Source organism: Anser brachyrhynchus (genome assembly GCF_964034855.1).
Source record: "Anser brachyrhynchus genome assembly, chromosome: Z".
Classification (NCBI taxonomy): domain Eukaryota; kingdom Metazoa; phylum Chordata; class Aves; order Anseriformes; family Anatidae; genus Anser; species Anser brachyrhynchus.
This window is the reverse complement of record NC_137697.1, coordinates 56,569,866-56,590,635: the sequence shown is the minus strand read 5'-3', so window position 1 is coordinate 56,590,635 and position 20,770 is coordinate 56,569,866. Positions and strand designations below refer to the sequence as shown.

At 35.8% G+C, this 20,770-nt stretch overlaps 1 protein-coding gene across 16 annotated transcripts in view; it reads left to right on the top strand.

The window, feature by feature from the left end:
• The window catches only part of PAM (peptidylglycine alpha-amidating monooxygenase), a 140,846-nt gene that overhangs the window by 48,337 nt on the left and 71,739 nt on the right, over positions 1-20,770 (top strand). For all 16 annotated transcript variants that reach the window (XM_080572790.1, XM_080572788.1, XM_080572789.1 and 13 more), the window contains 3 exons: positions 6,521-7,033; positions 8,087-8,207; positions 17,389-17,446. In XM_080572790.1, the coding sequence (XP_080428916.1) occupies positions 6,942-7,033; positions 8,087-8,207; positions 17,389-17,446 (271 nt within the window). In that variant the 5' untranslated portion in view covers positions 6,521-6,941. The remainder of the gene's footprint in view (positions 1-6,520; positions 7,034-8,086; positions 8,208-17,388; positions 17,447-20,770) is intronic.

The window sequence follows — 20,770 nt, the reverse complement described above, 5'->3', positions numbered from 1 at the left end:
TTCCCTAAGAAGGGTTTGCTTATGGTTTGGCTGATGGGGTTTATGATATTTTTGAGATTCTTGCTCTTTATAGCAGTTAAGAACCTACAAATTGTATTGTCAACCTGTTGATCTCCAAAAGTGAAAGGCAGAGTGTAAATGACAGTTTCTTATCCTCTATCCCTTTGCTGCAGAAAGCTTCAATTAATCTCAAAAGAAAGCTGTCCAGAAGGTAAAACTCTCTATACCTACTGAAATGTCAGTAAATTGCAAGGATTTTTCTTGGTAAAGATAGGTTGTTTTCATATTGTAAGTGGAACTCATTTCTCAATAGGACGCCAACAAAAATGCTAACAGATCAGTAAAATCCCTCAAAATGAATGTAGGTATTCAGGCAGTCTCTCTTTTTTTTTTTTTCTTTTGCACTTTTGTGTGAATTTTCATTTAATACTTACAGTCAAAAAGAGGAAAAAAAAACTTATTTTCCACATTAAGTACATTCTGAAAGCATGCAGAGTAATCCATTTAGAAAGCATCCAATTAAATTGCTGCAATATGTAGAAGAAAATTCAAGTTACAGTTCTTCATCCAAAGTATAAATGCTGTATTTCTTCCCATGGAATGAACAGTAGATTTCTTGTCATCACGAACATTTATTTTAAAAATATGCCCCATAGTTATGCTCAGCTGATCAAACTGTAGAAAAGGTTTTTCATAAAAACAATAGTAGGGTTTTTGTTTGTTTGTTTGTTTTTCCTTTGGTATCCATATCTGCAAAAGGTTTTGGCAGCAGAAGGTAAAAATTTGCAAAATCTAAATTAAACCAAGAGGCCAACTATATGAGACTACTCATGAAGATAAATGATTTTTAAAATGAGAATTTTGTTACACCTAATCCAGTTTGGACTGCTGCTGAAATGGGATACTTTCCATCTGCGTGCTCGCACCATTTCTTTACTGACAGACAGACGTACAGCAGTGCAGACTGGCACGCTGGCTGGTCGGTTGGATGGAAGAGTAGCGCTCTGCTGGGGTGGGATGAGGAGGGCATCAGCTTGATGAACCACTCCAGAGCAAGAGGAGGAAGCAAACATAAGGCAGCCTACAGGTACAATGGTGTTTGGGTTATGGTGGAAGTTCATCTTCGTTTTTTTGGAGGAACAGTCCAATGAAGTCTAGTTTGCAGCAGCAGCTTCTACTATAGGAAGCTCCTTAGTTTTTTTGGATGATTTACAATCATGCTCTAAATATTTCCTGTAAAGCTATTTAAAGGTGAGTTGTTTCAATGAAAGTAAAATTTCTGCACAAAAACAACATCTCAAAACATTAAAAAAAAGGTTTTTAAGCTGGTGTGTTACTTATTCTAAAAGTTTAGTAAAATATGACATAGAAGTCAAGAATATTTTTTTGGTTTTGTATGTATTTAAAAAAAAAATCTCTAAATACAGGGCTACATTTAGCTGACCTACATAACATTAAAAGCTATGTGTTTTCTGTAATCATGAATTCATTGTTTTCCAAAGAATTATAAACTGTAAAACCAGCTTATCTGGGGAAGACTTTTCTGTGCTTCTGGCCACCATCTTACCCATTCATTCCCCTGTTTACAACATTGGAGTTGTAAAAGTAACCAAGAGACCTCACTTTGGCAGAGAAACTTTTCATCTTTCTCTGCCAAAATCCACAGAGAAAATCCTTGGCACATCTGTTCGTGGTGCCCTTATTTTTGTATCAAAGGGAATGGTAGAACTTTCATAGTTAAAACTCATCATCCCCTTCACCTGCCATGTATTTCTCTCAAATCTTACTGCAAAGGTGACTGAGGCAGATGAATCTACCACATTTAACTAACATACTCAACGTGGTGTCCACAAGGGTGACCCCTAGGTCTTGTTCTGCACCTGAAAATGAGTGTAAGGCAACTTTGCAGGACTTTGCATGTCCCCTTGCTGGTCCTGAGGTTTCTCAGTCCATTTCACAGCCTGTCCAGGTCCCTCTGGATGGCACCACAACACTCAGGCACTTTTGGGTCATCTGCATATGTATGCATGTTGCTGACAACAGCTCTCCCGTCTCCCCTGTATCTGACTGCTTTCGATGGTGTTTTAGGTTCTGTTGAGAAGGGATAGTTTGACAGTGTCATGCCAAACGCTTTTTGTACGCATCTTTGACCGAAGTGTTGTGAGTGGCAGCAGTCAGTGCAGTAATGAATGTGACCAAAGCTGATCCCACAACATACTGATTCTGCTGTGTAATAGCAAATAAATAAATAAATAACAAAGAAAGAAACAAAATGCTTCAATGAAGTGGCATAGTTGCAGTTTGTTTGTTGAACTGGCGCTCTTATTTGTATACCTGAGGTACAGCAGCATGCCTGTATATCTAACTGTCAGATACCTTCTTGGTGTTAAGTAATTATTTCATGAAGAGCTAGGATGTCCTCTTGACAAAAGTAGGCAATACATAAATGTCTCAGTGGCACACTCTTGAGTTTTGGAGAATCAAAATTGTCCACTGTCATAGTTATCCCAGTTCTAAAACAACACATGCTAGAAGTTGCAAAATTTAATAAATAAACAAAATCCTCTTTTATGAGGATGTCAGCAAATGGATGCTTCTCATCAAATATGCATTTTCATGATATGCATTTTCAGACAAGTGTTCAAAAATTATTTTGCACACATTAATTTTAACCTCATTTTTGACAACAGAGGTTGCAAAATATACTTATTTGTGATCTAAAGATGGCAAAGCTGAGTTGTTTAAGCTTGATACTTAGTCAAAGATAAAACACTGACTCCGTGCTATAGCTGAAGACAGAAATCATGTTGTCCATGCTCAGTTCCATGAGGAACTGAAATTTCAGTGCATGAGGAACATGAAACAAGATTCATCTAAGAGAAATTAATGCCCTTGATGAACCTTTGGATCAAGACTTTTTAGTGTTGACCACTTTTTTTTTTTTTCCTTTGGTGGTAGTGGTGGTTGAAGATGAGGCTTTTGCTTGTGGCATGTTCACTTTCTACTGTTTGTAAAATGTTCTAATGATGAAACTGAGAACAAAAAATTATTATAGCATAAAATATATAGAACAAAAAATTATTATAGCATACTTCGTGAAACTGTGATTAATGCAAAGCTTTCTCCATCAGTAGTTCCTTTTGGAAATCGGTCATTTAATTAGTACTCTTTTTAATTAGTACTCTTTAACAGAAAGTTTCACTGTTCAGTTTTTTATGAAATCACATTGAAAAATTGTTACTTTTATTTTGTGTGCTATTTTCAGTTGTATTTTGAATTCCAGCTTCTTGGCCACTTTTTTCTGATTTTCTTCAGCTTGTTCAGTAAGATGTCTTCCTGCTAGTTGCTGTTGTATACTTTATTTTTTCTGTGTTCCCTTTTTTTAATATATCTGTCCTCTATAGTGTCTGAGGGGGGTGTGAGGGTTAGAATATCATGCTTATGTTGCTCGAGCTAATTTTCATCTCCCTTTCTCTCCTTTTACTCTGGTCTTTGTTATTAATTACATCTTTTTTACTTCACTTTTTTTCCTGTTCCCTTGGGTTCTCTTACTCCAAATTGAAAGCAGAACTGTAGCATCAGGATGTCCACGTAATGAACCTAAGTAACCGTGTAATCTTATTATTCAATCTCTCATCCTCAGTTTTTCCCTTGTTGTCTGGCATTCTTGCTTATTGCATCATATCTAAAATTAGATTAACATCTCTTCAAGTTAGTTTCCTTTTTTTCTTCATCTTGTCCCCAGATGCAAAATTAAGTTGTGTGAGAGCCTAATATTAAGTACCAGATGCATTAAATTTTTATCCATGTCATATCCATGTAGCTGATGAAACTGTAGGTGATAACAAAGCTTGTAGAAGAAGTTGGCCCATTTTTTAACAAAAATATACAGATGTTAAGTATACATGTATTCATCTCACTAGAGATTTCATTGTTTTGTTAGATAATTCCAGAGTATTATTCCTTTTATTCCCTTTTTTTGTCAGTGATCAGTGTTCTAAAAGCTATGTATGAGTCATCAGGCAGTTTGCTGCAATATTAAGATGTATTCTGGTCATTTTCACTATTACCGTGTTTAACTCTGTGGACAACATTGAAAGCTGCTGTAAAGAAACTCATATTTGGGATGAGGGAGGACACTAAATGATCATGTTTCACAGTAGCTTGCTTTTATTAATTCATATACCAGGTAGATGTTTGTAACAGACTTGGTATAAACAATCTCAGACTTATTAAAGCTGAAAAAATGTTTATTTCTAGTCACTGGAAAGTATCTTTTCGCATTCCAGAAAATTAAGTTAGAACATTGTAACCGTGTGTTAAAATCCAATGTATTCCTCTGCCTGTTTTCTTCACAGCTCTTGCTTGTCAAATGAACTTACAGTAAGTTCTGAGAAAGAAGACATAATTTCTTGAATAATATGATTTAAAAAAAGGCACCAGCACCACCTACTTTGTTAGTCTTTAGCAAATGTGTTAAGTAGACTTTTAAACCTTCAGGTTTATTCAGCCATTCAACTTTGCAAATCTTTTAATCAAACAATAAGTTAAATAACTGAAAAGTTGGGTAGATATATCTAGGGAAACATTAACTTTTTTAACCATTTTGTGCTCACAATTAATACAGAAGAAAACAATATCTAATATACTGATGAAAATCTACACGAAAAAAACTGCCACGTAGGAACAAAACAATCAAAGAATATTGGTTTGTAATACATCGATATTCATTTTTTAACTTACAAGAAAAAATGCATCAAGTTCTGCAAAGTGCTCCCATTTCTTGTTCTGTTTTGGATTTGAGCCTCATGGTTAGGAGTGTAAGTGTAATGTAATTTTCAGTTTTGATAAGAAATAATTTTGTGTGTGTGTGGTTCTATGAAAAGGTCATAAGTGTGTGTTTGTTTTTTTTCTGTCCATGATGACCAGTTTTCCTTTCTTGAGTATGTGCTGAAGCTATACTAGAACTTCAGTCAAGTGACTTGCAAAGATGGTGCTCAGTTATTGTTGTATAATCAGGCCTTCAAGATTAAAAGTAATTAAGTCCTCCATCTCTATAGTTGTCTACTTTTTGTGAAGCATATCTCACTCTTTTTTTCTAAATAATTTTCAGTTTTCATCTTAGTGCAATCCTTGACATGTTCTGCAGTTTTCCATAGTTCGCTAGTCATGATGAAGATCACAGAAAAGAAGACATGAGAATTTATATAAACAAAAAGAATTAGTCTCGTTTCATTGCTTGCATGAATTTTAGACAGGTTTGGCATGTTTTTGGCAAGCCGAAATCTAAGATGAAGTCTATTTTTAGTTGTGATGGAATCTTTTGTGTCATTCTTCAGTGAAGAATAGATTCAAGTTTAATAATGGTTAATTTAATAAAGTTTTTAAATTGTTATCTCTTAAATATTGTTCAGTGCAAAAGCAGTGTAGCTGCTAAACTTCAGGCAAGTTGCCAGCATGGATTTTAGTCTATCCATAAGCACTTTTAGAAGCCTTTTCAGTGAGTATGCCCTGAGATGGAAGTGATTTTTCTTGAAACAGCAATTCATTTCAGAACCCTTTTTTGCTTCTTTATCCTTATAGCAATATTTTGACCATGTTTTTCAGGGCCTGGAAGGTAGTTTTATTTATGTTGGTTTTGTGTTTAATATTTATTTTTAAAGAATTACTAAATAATACATTTTAAAGATTGGTTTTATTTATGACTTGAAATTTTTATTCTGCTGGAGTTGTAATGCTCAAAAATACCCTCAACCATTTGTATATATTCTCAGTAACACACACTATAACTCTCTAACATACTTATAAACTCCTTTTAAATTTTTGAAATTGAGTGTGTAATCAACTAAAGTAGGGAGATAAAGGCAGTTGAAGTTAATTAAAGTAATGAGGAGAGTAATGGCTTAAGCTGAAATAACCGTAAGAGAAAAATTTAGAAATAGTATTCAAGTAACATAAAGCACTCTGATCTCAATAGTTCTTGTTTTAGTATTTCTGGAAATAATTTGTTAGTATCAATTATCTGAAATGGATGAAAATAATAACTACAGTATACAAGAAGCAGATACATTAATGACATAATGGTATAGTACAGTTGTATTAAAAATAAAACATTATCCCAGCCTGCTATAAATGCAAAAACATTTAGCGATAGTTGATAACATTTGTAGATCTTGGTTCTTGCTGTATCAGTGTTTGGCTTTTTTAGCTGCTAATAGAACATTTACGAAATGCTCCAAATTTTGCCTTTTGCCTGTTAATGTTTTCTTGGGGATTTTTCCAACTATGTAAAATGTGTTCCAGAGTGAGTTCTGTGCATCAATATTGAATGTATCAGTTCTGGATTCTGTATGGAGGAGGGGGGAGGAAAAGGAGGAATCAACAGACGTGGAGCATTCTTCACTGGGTTGGGCTGTCTTGTGAAAGTACTTCCTAATGTGTCAAAAATCCTCAATGGGGATTTGCTAAGGACTAATGCTGTCATGTGTTAGTCATCCTTTATCTGCTTCTATTTTTACAGGTTCTGAAAGATGACTGACGCTGGTTTCTGTGATGCCACTGGGAGTCTCTGGCACCGAGGACTGATAAGGAACATGCAGATTTAACTGCACAACCTGGGGAGAAAGCATCAGGAGTGCTACTTCGTTTCAGCTCCTTAAGTGGACGAAGGCACGGTGTCATCAATCTCCAAGGGAAGACCCTTCAACAGATTTTTACAGCTAATAATAAAGACAACATAGCGTCATCCACTTTCCAGATTTACAGTTCATCACTTTCCAAGACAGATGGTCTGTCAGAAGCTGGAGGATGCCTGCAGAGCACATAATAATGAAGTAGTGAATTGATGCTGCTGCTGCTGTCTAATTGTCAGGATCACAGCTGATCGAGCTGCACTGCCCTTTTTCTGCTCCCTTAATCGGGCCAGGAACAGCAGGGTGGACATGGCTGGCCTCGTTAACAACCTGCTCATACTGTTTCTTGTTTCCCAAAACAACTGCTTGGGTTTCAGAGGCCCACTTTCTGTTTTCAAGAGGTGGGTTATGCAGGAAGACCCTGTGTGTTGAATGCATGTTTCTTAGGGCTGAGGTCACTTACTATATAATGAAAGTATGAAAAAGCATGTCCTAGGCAAAAATGTGTATGTTATTTGTTTGGTTTTGCTCATCTGTGCTGAGTTTTATTTGCAAAAATTTAAATGGCACTCTCGTCATATTAATGATAGAAACTCTGTTTTTTTCCAGAGGTAGCTCTAAAATGGGAGTTTAGGATGATTACCATCAGGTTGATAAAAACAATAATATTGTTAATAATGTTATAATTATAATTAATAATGTTTTACGTAATGCTACAGGTATATTTGAGACTTTACATAGTAAGTAAATACATTTCACCTACCCTAGCTAGCTAGCAGTATAAAATGATGTTTTTATTAAAAAAGTGTTAATGAATTTACTTTGGAAAGTCTGGGAAACTTTAAAGGAAGAGGCCGAATGTAAAATTGCATAGGCAAACTTGAATGTGGGGTGCACAAGAGAAATAGCCTTTTTGCTATCCTGAAAGTATTTTACTGTATTGTTTTTTTAATTTGTTTATACATTGCAGTCAATATAGGTATTGATATTCATGTGAATTGTCAAAACCTGCTGTTTTGCTTTTCTGCTTGTAATGGGGATTGCTATATATGTCATGCTGTTAGAATTAAAAATTTCCCCTTTACACATTATTTAGATTTAATTTGTATTGAATTATACAACAGATACATAGTCTTAAAACAAAAACAACCAAAAATACCTCTGTCTTGAGTGAATAACACTACTTGACATATTCTAGTGAAATAATTCTGTCTATACATCCGTCTACCTCAGACAATTACCTAGATGAAATGACAGGTTACATTTTCAGCTAAAGTTTTCCAGACTAGTCCATCTGATTGTTCACTAAAATGTTTTCTAGAGAACATAAAGAAGTGAAATTGCCAGTTTTACTCCCATGTTGTCAAACTTCTTTTCTAGTTCTGAAGACCTATTCTTCCAGAAAGGTAGAATAAAAATCAGTATTTTTCAAATGTGTCCTCCTTCTTTTTAAGGTATAAAGATGCTACTAGATCTCTTTCCAGTGAATGCCTTGGAAGTGACAGGCCAGTGATTTCACTTGGACTGTCAGATTTTGCACTGGACATTCGCATGCCTGGAGTGACGCCTAAGCAGGTGAAAGAAATTATTTTTTTTTCTTTTTGCCACTTACTGTTTTTCTTTATAGGCCAGAAAAATAGATTTTTGCCTAAAATATCACTAACATAAAGTGAACAAGTGAACAAAGAAAACAGTAACTTTTGTAGATTAGTGTATGTCCAGAGAAAAGTAGGAATCTGAAAAGTAATTTCAGATGATTGAAAAATCTTTTCATTTGACTAGTGTTGTTTGTAATATGTTGGCTTCATAAGCTGAATTGCTGAAGCTTATTAAAAGAATGAGTTTTATTAAAGTGAAACATATGCAGCTGTGCTAGTGAGACAAAAATTTAGAATTTGAGCTTAAACCAAATATCAGATGGTGCCTCAGTGGATTTAGTTACATGAAATTGAACATTGCTGCAACTTTGACAAGCTGAGAGAGAACAACCAGAAAGCATTTCACAAGTTTAATACTTTTGACGTACTATTTTAAACCTTAAAATATTCCAGAAAAGCTACTGGAAATCAGTTATATTTCTATACTCTTTCGTGTTTGAAGTTGCTTATCTATTGAGCTAGATCAGTTAAAATCCAAGAAACTAGTTAAGAGTTGTAACATTAACATTTTTAAGATTCACTTAAAAGTCTGTGTTTCTACTGTCACTGTCACATGTAGTTTCATTAAGCAAGATAAACAATGTTTTTTTTTTCTATTATTATTTTCAGTGAGGCAATGCAGGGAATTATATATTTCATTGAAAGACTGTACGTCCATTTTAAAGGGCTGCAGATGCTTGGAAAGAGCAGGATGTTGTGCTGCAGTAGCTGATGACTCATTGTTGCAGATAGCACTTTCAAAAAATACTGAAGGGAAAATGAGGTTTTCAGTTATTGGGGACCATCCCTTTGGAACATATAATTTAGAGCAAGTGATGTCATTCCAGTAAGTGCAAACAGAAGCATTGTTCCTCTATTTTATCTAACTTATCTGCAACAAAACATTAAGCATCCCTTTCAGAGAGAGTGAAAAGTACTTTGAATTCTCCAAGGTGAGCATTTGTAATTATGTAAGTTTTAGTTAAGGCTATAATAGTTGTTGGGAAATAATACTCTTCACATGCATGTATGCTTATATCCAACAGCTTTTACACAAACTTAAATGTTACGCCCTAGTGTAGATTTGGGGGAGGGATGGAGAAGACAGACAGCAGTAGAAATCAACTTTCCAAACTAATTCTTAAAAAGGTAATAATAACTCCTAGCCTTATATACTGCTGTCCAGCTCATATTTTCCTTTCTTTGTTTCACCAACTCTTTACCCTTCTTCCCTCCATTTCCCTTCCTCCTTCCACACTGCCTCACAGTAGCTGAACCGGAAACCTGGTTGCTATTTAGACAGCTTAAACTCTTACATATACAGCAAATATTGCCTTTCCGGTCATTGTTACTTATTTTCTTGTGGTTCACAGAAGGAATTAACTAACAGCTTCTTGGTTTCAGTGCTGTTTGTTCACTTGTGGCAGAAAGAAAATGGAAGTGAATAATCGTCTTTAGAGAGGAAATTCTTCTGTAGTAGCAGTTTACTACCTTGCTATCTTTTTCATGTGTCTTTTGGCCCTAATTATTGGCAGATTTATGTGGTCAGTGACTGCAGATCTGCAAGTTGTCCATACTGATGGTTACAAAGAAGCATATATGGGTTTGTTATTCCAGGGCCTATCTGTGAGTTTATCTCTATTCATGAAAGATGCCAATAAGCAAGGGGACAAGTGCAATTTTTAGATGTTTTGGTAGTGGATTTCTCGAGATGTATTGTTATTTTGGTTGTAACTAAATCCAATTCCTGAGTTCTGAATTCTAACAATTTTTATGGGAAAGATTTAAAAAATAAATAAAAAGCAGAATTATTAGAGAAGTTGTGAATGAGTTAAATTCTAGAGGAAAAAAATGGTATCTGTAGAGTAACACTAGTACATTCCATATTGTCTGTTCTTTATCATGTGAAAAGAAAATCTTACACTTCGGCTAGATCATTATGCTGTGATTTAATGCAAAGAAGTGGAACTTCTATTTAGATCAGCAATTGGTTAATCTGACAAATTGAGTGGTGTCTTTTTTTTGTGATGTGAAAGACTTTTACGTCATGTCCTTCACAAAGGACATAAAAATAATAGTGCGTATGGAAAAAGGCTCTTAGACAACTGCTGAACAGCCACAGTTCCAAAAAAAAAAAAAAAGGGTTGGGCTGTTTGCTTCTTCTTGAAAAAGGTATTTATAAACCACATTTAAGTGCCCAGTTGCCACTTGTGTCTACAAACTCAGTGGCTGAATTTTTACAGTTTTAAGATATTTTCCATAAGCCATGAATTATATCATGAAACAGCTTCAACTCTTCTGCCTCCTTCTACCACCAATTAACTTAATTAGTGCTCTTAGTCATTTTCTTTGACATTGGAAATACTTGTTCCTACAAAACTCTTTGAATTGCAACTTGCATACTATTTTTTTAATTTAGATAACTAGAAAGCATTAGGACCGTCTGAAGGTGAGAAACCTGATACTTGGGAGCTCTGCAAGTTTCTTAGTAAGAGTTTGTCAGTGCATTCTGCTCACAAGAACTGCTGGAATGGTTATGTTAAGAGATTTTCTCCTAAATTTCTGAGATATGCTTTATCTTAGAAGTTCTGTTTCTCATCTCACTGTTTCTCATTAGATCGACTATCTTATTTTGAACACGTATGTCAGGTAACTTAAGTAAGCTTGAGTTCAGTTTTTTTAATGATTAAAACACAGCCTCACAAAAAAATGTATATGTTTAGCTAAATAAACTTCTGTGCTACACACCATTTCAAATTTTCTGAAACAACTACATTTGTGAGAGGTTGACAAATAAGATTCAACTCATACTGGAAGTTAGTGCTTTCAAAAGAGTAAGGCAGCTGGAGACTAGACAGCACAACTTTAGCTAACTGCGATGGCACTAGGTAGCTGTTCAGAAAACTGTATCATGTTTACTGTGTCTTCAGATTCTGTTTTTTAAATTTACTTGCATGCCTTAGAACTGCGAAGTGCTAATTTTTGTGACTGTACTCTAAACTCAGGTAAACTGGAAGTTTAAATGCCAGCTTTCTCTTTTCCCAGCAAAATGTAGGATTACAAATTGCTGAATTCACCGCTTGGATGCAGATTGATACCTTGAGTAGACTTCACAAACATAATTCTGTCCTCTTTCTTTGTTGGTGGTTCACAAATATGACAGTCATATTTCTGTCTAGAATCACAGTTAGTGAACAGAAAGGTGTCTAACGGAACTATTTAGTGCTTTGTTTATAATTCATGACCAGTGGACTTGTGTGACCTGCGGTAGACCTACAATCAGAAGGTTCATGTAACATAAGAATTGTTCTAGAAGGGCTTGAGTTATTGCTTGTTTAGTCAAAAATATCCCCAGACCTGAAAAAGAATGGGAACTACTGAAATAATACTGCTGCTGAAGTGAGGTCTTCCATAGTGTCCCTGTAGGCAGTTACATCTAGTTTTATTTTCCAAAGTCCGTGGTATTTCTCAGTAATTCTCACTGAAAACAGATGCTAAAAATTAAACAAACTTTTTGGATCCTGAAAAGTCTAACCATCTGTATGTATTCTCTGAAATTGACATGAATTTTTAATACTACCATGAAGGGTCTATCTAGATTATGAATATTCACACTCTTGTTCTGGAATGCCTTTTTTGCAGGAATCATTGAATTCTCTTAGTGCAGGGGCTTACATATAAAGTGCATAGGTGTCTCAAAGAGCAATACGTACACGTTTCCAAATGGCAGGAGGTGATGGAAGAGAAAAACTCCAAAAGATTTTGTATGGTCTGCACAGGTAGCTCCATATTATGATGAAGGTGGTGTAATTCTTTGTAGAAAGATTGGAACGTGTCTGGAACCAAGATCAATGTCTATCCTTGTATAGTTAGGTTAGTTGTGTGCCCCTACATTAAGAGAATGTATCTCATGTTGTCTAGGCAGTGGGAAGGGTTGCTATGAAAAACCCTGCATTTTCTTCTAATGATTACCTATACTCAGTGACTTGGTGGTGTTGTTGGTTTTTGTTGTTGTAGTTGTTTTTTGCCTTATGTTCTATAGCTCTGGCTGCCCTGTGAGTGAATCAGAGAGAACCATCTACTTTACATGGGTTAGGAGTTTGCTAACTGTGAGAATCTGCCCCTGTGTTGTGCATTCTTTTGGCACAAATGTCAAACACAAACATGCCTGTGAAAATGTTCCAAGCAGCTTTTGTGAGCAGCATCACTGAAGTGTATATTCAAGTAATACAAATCTGAAAACCAGTGAAGTAGAATAGTGGTTAATAAATATTTTATATTTCTTGGTGCTTTCAAACACTACCACCTCTTATAAGTGGGGGGAAAATACCTGCAGTACATAAATATTCTTTTTTTGTTTTGTTTTTCTTAATGCTTATTCCAATTGCACAGTAAGAAAAAATGCCACTAATATGTCATGTGAAGAATAATTTTGGTGTGGTGCTGAAGGATGGAAGACATTTAGGAGCTGTGGAGAGGACGGCTGTGGTGCTTTTGCAGTTCTGAGGAAAACATTCTATAATGATAGCATATACTTGAGAACGGTATAAAAATTATTGCTCTTCATAGTAAATTAATACTATTCAAGGACTGATTATTTAAATGTGAAGCAGTGTGTTTTATCTTCCAAGAGGGGATGGGATCAGCTCAATTTGAGCAAACCCAATACAAAACCCAGTACTATTAAGCAAAGTGAAGGCTATTTTGTGAAAGCATTATTGAGAATGCAGGGTAAACATTTACTCTGCCAGTAATACATTTTTGCTGTTGTGAATATCTGTGTTTGCTACAAATCAACTTAAGAAATACTGATAAAATATTGCAGTGCAATTAATACTGTATCTTAAGTCATTCTTTTCATTAAAAATAGGGATTTTTTTAAATTAATCACTACTGTATTTGAGTCTGGATGAGCTCTTCTTTGCTACATTAGTTTGGTACAGTATTGGTTGAGTTCTTAAATGTTCATTTGAAACTTTGTAAATATTGCTAAAAGTGCAAAAAGTGATAAAAGATGTAATTTAGTGAGATACTGTTAGTGTGGAAAGGCTGTGTGTAGAGTTGCTCTTGTCTAATGGATACTGCAAGTTTTTTTGTTTTCTTCTGTGATTTTTTTTTTTTTGTATATGTATATCTTGAGCATCTTCTGTATGTTTTGCTTATCTTGAGCTTCTGCCAGTAGGGTGGCAGTGACTTGTGATACCTGTATACCCAAGTTTGTAGTTTTATTTCTAAGTACTAAGTAAGTTTGACACCCTTGGTTATAACTTCTCATCTCTGGCTTGTGTGGGTATACCGTAGCAGATAACAATACATAAAACAGGAAGCAAATCTGTCAGATACCCATAAATTACTGGCACCACTTTCTCTAGTTTATCTAAGACAGTCAAGTTGAGACTTCGTCCAAAGATCACAAGACTTACTCTGACTCTGGAGAAAATTGTGTGAATGACTTGCTTATTTCTTATGGTGAAATTCTGCAAAAAGTAGAATTCAGTGAAGTATGAATCTGAACCCCAGCACAGTGAATGTCAATAACAGAGCTTTATGAGAAATAATGTAATTATGAGTCAATAATGGACATTAATGACAAGGATTCTTCCTTTAATGAATAGAAGAGTGCGAGGAGGGCAGGAGATGGAAGGGAAAAACTGTGGAGGTTTTACCTTCCCCTGTCTCCAGTATGCTTTAAAATGCAGTTGTGGCATTTTGAAAGTTGTTCTTATCTCATCTTTCAACTTTTTTTTTTTAGACCTCTGAATAGATGCAGTTTTGCATAGTGCAGCAATCTCACTTTTTTTTTCCTGTGCTTGCTTTTTAAATACTTTTGAAGTTTACATAACAATTTCTTTCATAATTGATCAAATGCATGCACTTAGACTCACAGACCTACCTCGTGGTGAGATAGAGAAAATGAGACAGAATTATTGTTGATTATGGAGTGTGTCTTTTGAATCGCTTGAGTGTCAGGGTGCTACTGTTGTTGTGTTTAAAGTCTAGAACATTGACAATTCAAGATAAACTACCAGAATTTCTTTTCTTGAACCCATTAGCTGATTTTTCATTTGTTTTCTTTATAAGCTAAATAAAACCTGGCTTGTATGTTAAAAATAAATAAATAAATAAATAAAAATTAAAATTGAAAATCCCTTCAACTGTGCCAGCATGAGTTTTCATGCCAGTAATGACAAAGACTTCAGAATGATCGCATTAGTTGACTGCATGATCTATTTGAACAAGTCATCTTTTCTCTAACTATACCTAACAGTAGATGTGTATAAAAGGAGCATAAGGTGATGATCAGAGGGCCGGAGTTACTTTCCTATGAAGACAGACTGAGAGAGCTGGGCATGTTTGGCTTGGAGAAAAGAAGGCTTCAAGTTTCCCTGGAGTCTCATTGTGGCCTTTCAGTACTTAAAAGGGGGCTTATCAAAAAGATGGAGAGTGACATTTTACTCAGGCAGATAGTGATAGGACAAGGGGGAATAGTTTTATACTTGAAACATACGTTTCAAGATACATGAGGGGCAACTGAGGTCACTTGGTTTGTTTAGTCTAGAAAAGAGGAGACTGAGGGGAGGCCTCATTGTGGCCTACAGCTTCCTCATGAGGGGAGTGGAGGGGCGGGCACTGAGCTCTGCTGCCTGGGGACCAGTGATAGGACCCAAGGATAGGAATGGCATGAGACTGCATCAGGGTGGATATTAGGAAAAGGTTCTTCATCGAGAAGGTGGTCGCACACTGGAACAGGCTCCCCAAGGAAGTGGTCACAGCACTGAGGCTGTTGGAGTTCAAGAAACATTTGGACAGTGTTCTCAGACATGTGGTCCTGTGTGGAGCCAGGAGACTTGATGATCCTCGTGGATCCCTTACAACTCTTGATGTTCTATGATTCTATAAACTAAAAGAGGGGAGATTTAGATTAGGTGTTAGGAGGAAATTCTTCACTATGAGGGTGGTGAGGCACTAGAACAAGTTGCCAGCTAGAAGCTGTGGATGCCCCATCCCTGGAGGTGTTCAAGGCCAGGCTGGACGGGGCCCTAGGCAACCTGGTCTAATGGGTGACATCCCAGCCTGTGGCAGGTGGGGTGGAAATAGATGGGCTTTAAGGTCCCTTCCAACCCAAACCATTCTATGATGATTCTGTGAAGTAGGGCAGGAGAGTAGTAATGCAAAAATTAGAATGTTTTCCTGTTCACAGCAATAATGAGAGGTTCTTGGCTTGGAGTTTTAGTCCAGATTATGTTTAACAGATAATGATAGTTCTTTGTCATTGATTTGTAATACTACTTTAAATTAATCTATTATCTTGGCATATTTTTTCTCCAAATGTGCTTCTTTGCTTTTTATTTTACAGCTGTTGGGAACATTTTAAGAGGAGGTTGTGTTTAGGGTAATTTGTCAGGTTTGTTTCTTAGTTTCTCTGCTTTTAGGAAAGAGGAGGACAAACTGAAAATAATATGAGGTGGTAGAATGGAACTACTGTAAGAAAAGGGGTAAGGGATATAAAACTATGCCTTCTGTAGAATGGGATTGGAACAATTCAGGGCTTTGCCTGTACTGATGATCTACAGGCTCATCATGCTAAAATAACTATTAAAAACTCACTGTTTGGAGGAATTTGCTTCAGATTACCTTGGAGAACAATCTGAAAGTGGCTATCCTAAGGCAATATAAATGATAACAAATAGATGGAAAGTAAAAGACTTTGAGTATTCCTTTTTTTTATTTTTTTTCTCCAGAGCAGTAAGTCTTTTTGTTGTTGCTGTTTTTTCACTCATCCATCAGATTAATACATGAGCCTTCTTAAATGCAGATCAGATTAACAGAGACTGTGTCTAAACTACACAATATATATATTACGTAAAATAGATTATAAGCACTGGAGAGAGATAACAGAGAGCATGAAAGATGTTCAGTTGAGACAGTTGCTACTTGTAGATGTGTTATAACAGCAAGCCAAAGAGACATGACAGTTCTCCAACAGCTCAGGTAAATAAGTAGCACAGTACCAGTTTTAATACATTTGCAACTTCCAGATGACAATCTTTGATTAAGAAAAGAAAGACAAATATGAGTTCGTTTAAACTTCTAATAATTTGTGTAGACATTAAGTCACAAGTTATAAAATCTCATCCCATTATGTCTCTGTTCAATCCTAATACTCTGTCCTTAACTAATTTAATTTGTAATTGGGTAAACAATACTTTCAGAAAAGTGCATGTTGTCTTTATTTTTAGCCCAGGCAATTTGTGTGACTAAACTCAAGTTTGTGTTAAAAACAAAGAATCTGTTTATTTTTTATTTCTGTCATACTGTGAAGCATTTCTGCTGTTGACTTTCAAAGTTTGGGTATAAGGTTCAAATGAAGTTTAAAAAAAAAATTAAAAAAATTACTTCCAAATCCAGGCAAAATAAAAAAGAAGACTATTTCCTTTTCAGTTTGCATGTTCAGTGTTCACTCTGTAGATGCATATACCTAGAGTTCACAAAGGCATTCATATCAGTTGCATAAGCTGATCTTTGTTCATACTTACCATCATCTACCAAAACACCAAAGTCAGTTTCTTATCTGTGCACATCATTGCCCTGTGTAATCACATACTGTTATCATCATTGTACCTGTCTTTCCTTCTCAGTGGCTTCCAAAGTGTTTAAGCCTATCTTTAGTATCTTTAATTAAGTTGAAGCTTCTTGCAGGAGGAATTTTTTCTTTGTCTGCTTTGCCCAGTCCTCATGAAAGAGAAGGTCCTGTCAGATTTGGAGTTTATAGGTGTAGTCAAATGCCAGTATTTGATGATCTTTTCCTTCTTAAACAGCCTTAAGTATGAAAAATAAAATTTAAATTAGATAATAGCATAACTGTCAACCCACAGGCCATATCCATGACCTTATAGACTAATGTCTGTTACATATAAATAAAATATAGCAATGAATTAATTTCTTACGGTAATCTAGACATCCTACATAATCTTTGGACAAATATCTCGGTAAAGCAAGTGGTGTTTTTCCTTGATGGCACTTTTGTAGGACCTGCCCTTCACTGAGCAGACATAGATAAAGTTGATTTCATCTTTTTATTTTAAAATGAAAATTTCTCTTCTTTTCTCTTTGAACAGTCTGATACCTACCTCTGCATGTCAGTACCCCTGCCAGTGGATGATGAAGCTTATGTAGGTAAGTATTGGTTTACTATAAGAACTTAAGCGAGCCATTTTGAAGAAGGTCAGCATTTTCTTTTTTTTTCTGTGACTGATATTGACTTAATCTTTGGCTGTCAGAGTTTCTAAAATGCATTCATCATGGCTAATGCAGAAACAAACTAGAGAGAGCTACTTAGGGTCAAGGTAACAAACTGTATCTGGAGAGATTCATGAGTAATAGTAGTTAAGGAGCTGAATGCAGATGCCTCTGGCAGTCAATATCAAACAGCCCCATTTGTAAAGTATTGGTTTCCTGTCTTCTGGCCGGATACTTAATTCTGCTCCACTGAACACACTGTTTATTTACCTGCTGGTGTAGGCTGTAAATCCTTTGCACTTACAGTCTACATTGGCTGCAGTGAGATTTTACTTATCCAGGGAAGAAGAAGAAGAAAAAAAAAACGAACCCTCTCTCCTCCATTTTTTTTAATGTTGTAGCTTGAATAAGGTGGCAGACAAACAGTGGGAAATAGTGTACCAGCACAGAGATCATACAGATCTGCAAAACAATACCATCTGTTCAGAAGGTCTTTGGGGTTCTTTCAATTTTGTTTTCCTTGCTTGTGAACCTGCAGTCGTTCAAGTAGAGAGAAAGCATGATGATTTTTCTTTAGATAGTTTCACTATCGGAATGTTCTTTAAACTGAAAATATCTAAATTCTTATCCCTTGTTGTCTTTCAGGATATCTGCATTTATAATAAATATGATAGAAATTTTGTATTTTTGTTATAAAGTATTATGGGACTATTGTTCCATGTAGATTTCTATGTGGAAATTCTTTGGATATAGAATCTTCTTTTCAGTCTTTCATGTTACATTTTGATATTTGAAAAAAAAAAAAAAGTTATTTTTTCTTCAGTGCTTTCCCTGTATTTCTGCTTAGCAAAGAAGTTGGCCCCGACTGTGAAATTATGTTTTATCTGTGAGTCTGACTCCGGGAAAAAAAAAATTATGAAAGGAATTGAATGGTCATTCTCTGATAAACTGTATTTACCATGCAGTGCATGCAATTGACTCTTCTGCTTTCAAGTAATTCATAGAAAGGCATACCACTAACCTGCTGCTTAAGCGGTTTATTTTTTTAATGCTTCATTGAGTTGCAAAATTGCATAGTTCAATTCTTTTTTTAGATTGCTGCACATTTATTTCTGTCATTTGGTGTTTACGTGTATTAAATCCATACAAAATACTTCTAGTGGTGTATACGTTTAGAAGGACCTACTAAAAGAATTTACTTAAAAATGGAATTTGTGCAAAATCTCAATGTGACTCAGCCAGACAACCCATTTTTTCTCTGACAACTGAGAAACTTCTTGTTTTCATATGTTTCCTTTTTTTAATCAGATTTTGACCAGATTTAATTTTCTTTCCAATGATCACTGTGCTTGAATACACATAATACAAAGTAATATAAGGTCTGGGCAACAAAACCATTCTAGTTGTTATATGAAGCTTTGGAGAGCAAGAGGAACATGATCAGCAAATTAAAAAGAAAATACTATTCTGTGAACATGAAGTTTTCCCACAACAGTATTGCTTACAATATCTTATATTTGGATATTTTGAAAATAAATTTAAATTGCTTTATTTTTTTTCCCTCTTTGGTCACTTCCACCAACATGTATTATCAGTGTGTGGTCAGTCTTAAGCATGTGATCAGTTCCATCTGACTTCAGTGAAGTCACTGAAAAGTGATTTCAGTTGAAAATATTTGTCAGATTGGAGTCTTCACAACCAACACAAGTTGCCTAGTTGCTGGAAAGACCAGACTCAGACATATCCGACTGCAGCAAATACAAAGAATGCAAACTGACCTATCTTACAAAATATATGAATAGAAATTCTAACTTCTTCTCAAGAAAGAGATTTTTACAATAGGCGTCATCCAAGAAATTTAACTTTACTTAATATCTTCAAGTGCTACAAAACCTAGTATTTACTTAATTGCATGCATGTATTTTGTGTTGCTTAAATAAGCATAATATTGACGTATACAATGAAATATATCTTTCTAATAGGATCTTGTCTACGTTTTCAAATAGTTTAAGCAAAATCTGCATTCATTGCATTGCCAATAGATGACATAATTAACTCTCTTTAATTCCTGTTTATCTTTGTGACAGCTTTTAAAAACTAAAAGATGATCTGACGTACTGGCTGTTTTTTCAGCAATGTATTGAAAAGTTAATATGTTCTCTCAATAGGTGTGAATATGTATAATGAAAACAAAATGAGTTTCTGAGACAGTACAGTGGTAAAACTAAGATCAGAATCTGTGTTCTGCCTCCAATTCAATTTATTTACACTCAATACTGCCAAGTAAATGTTTTCTCTTATCTTCGGTATATTTTTTTTACACTTTCCTTTATTTTCCTGCTTTTGGCCTCTCTCCTCCTTCCAACAGAGCGTGGAAGAGCAGGTTCCATTAAAAAAACCTTCAGCAGCACTATTTTTTTGCATATTGATGAAATATAAGGGCCTTGGAAGAGAGGACTTGTTGTTTTAGCTGCATACATTAGTAAGTAGAAAACACTGTCTGCAGATTTTTCCAGTATTTTTTATCAAATATTATAGAATCATAGAATGGTTTGGGTTGGAAGAGACCTTAAAGACCATCTAGTTCCAATCCCCCTGTCATGGGCAGGGGTGCCACCCACTAGACCAGGTTGTGCAGAGCCTTTGTTCAGCCTAGCCTTGAATACCTCAGGGATGGGGCATCCACAGCTTCTAGTTGGCAACCTGCTTCAGTGCCTCACCACCCTCATCTAATCTAAACCTACCTTCTTTTAGTTCAAAGCCATTACTCCTTGTCCTGTCACTATATCCCCTGACAAAGAGTCCCTCCCCAGCTTTCCTGTAGGCCCCCTTTAGGGACTGGAAGTCTGCTGTAAGGTCTCCCTGGAGCCTTGTCTTCTCCATGCTGAACAGCCCCAGCTTGCTCAACATGTCCTTCTTCTGCCTGGTGGATGAGGGAAAGGCTGTTGATGTAGCCTACCTAGGCTTCAACAAAGACTTTGAGATGGTCTCCCATAGTATTCTTCTGGAGAAGCTGGCAGCCCATGGCTTGGACAGGTACACTCTTTGCTGGGTTAAAAACCGGCTGGATGGCCGGGCCCAGAGAGTGGTGGTGAACAGAGTGAAATCCAGTTGGCAACCAGTCACAAGTGGTATTCTCTAGGGGTCGGTGTCAGGGTCCATCCTCTTTAATGTCTTTATTGATGATTTGGATGAGGGAATTGAGTGCACCCTCAGTAAGTTTGCAGATGATGCCAAGTTGGGAGGAAATGTTGATTTGCC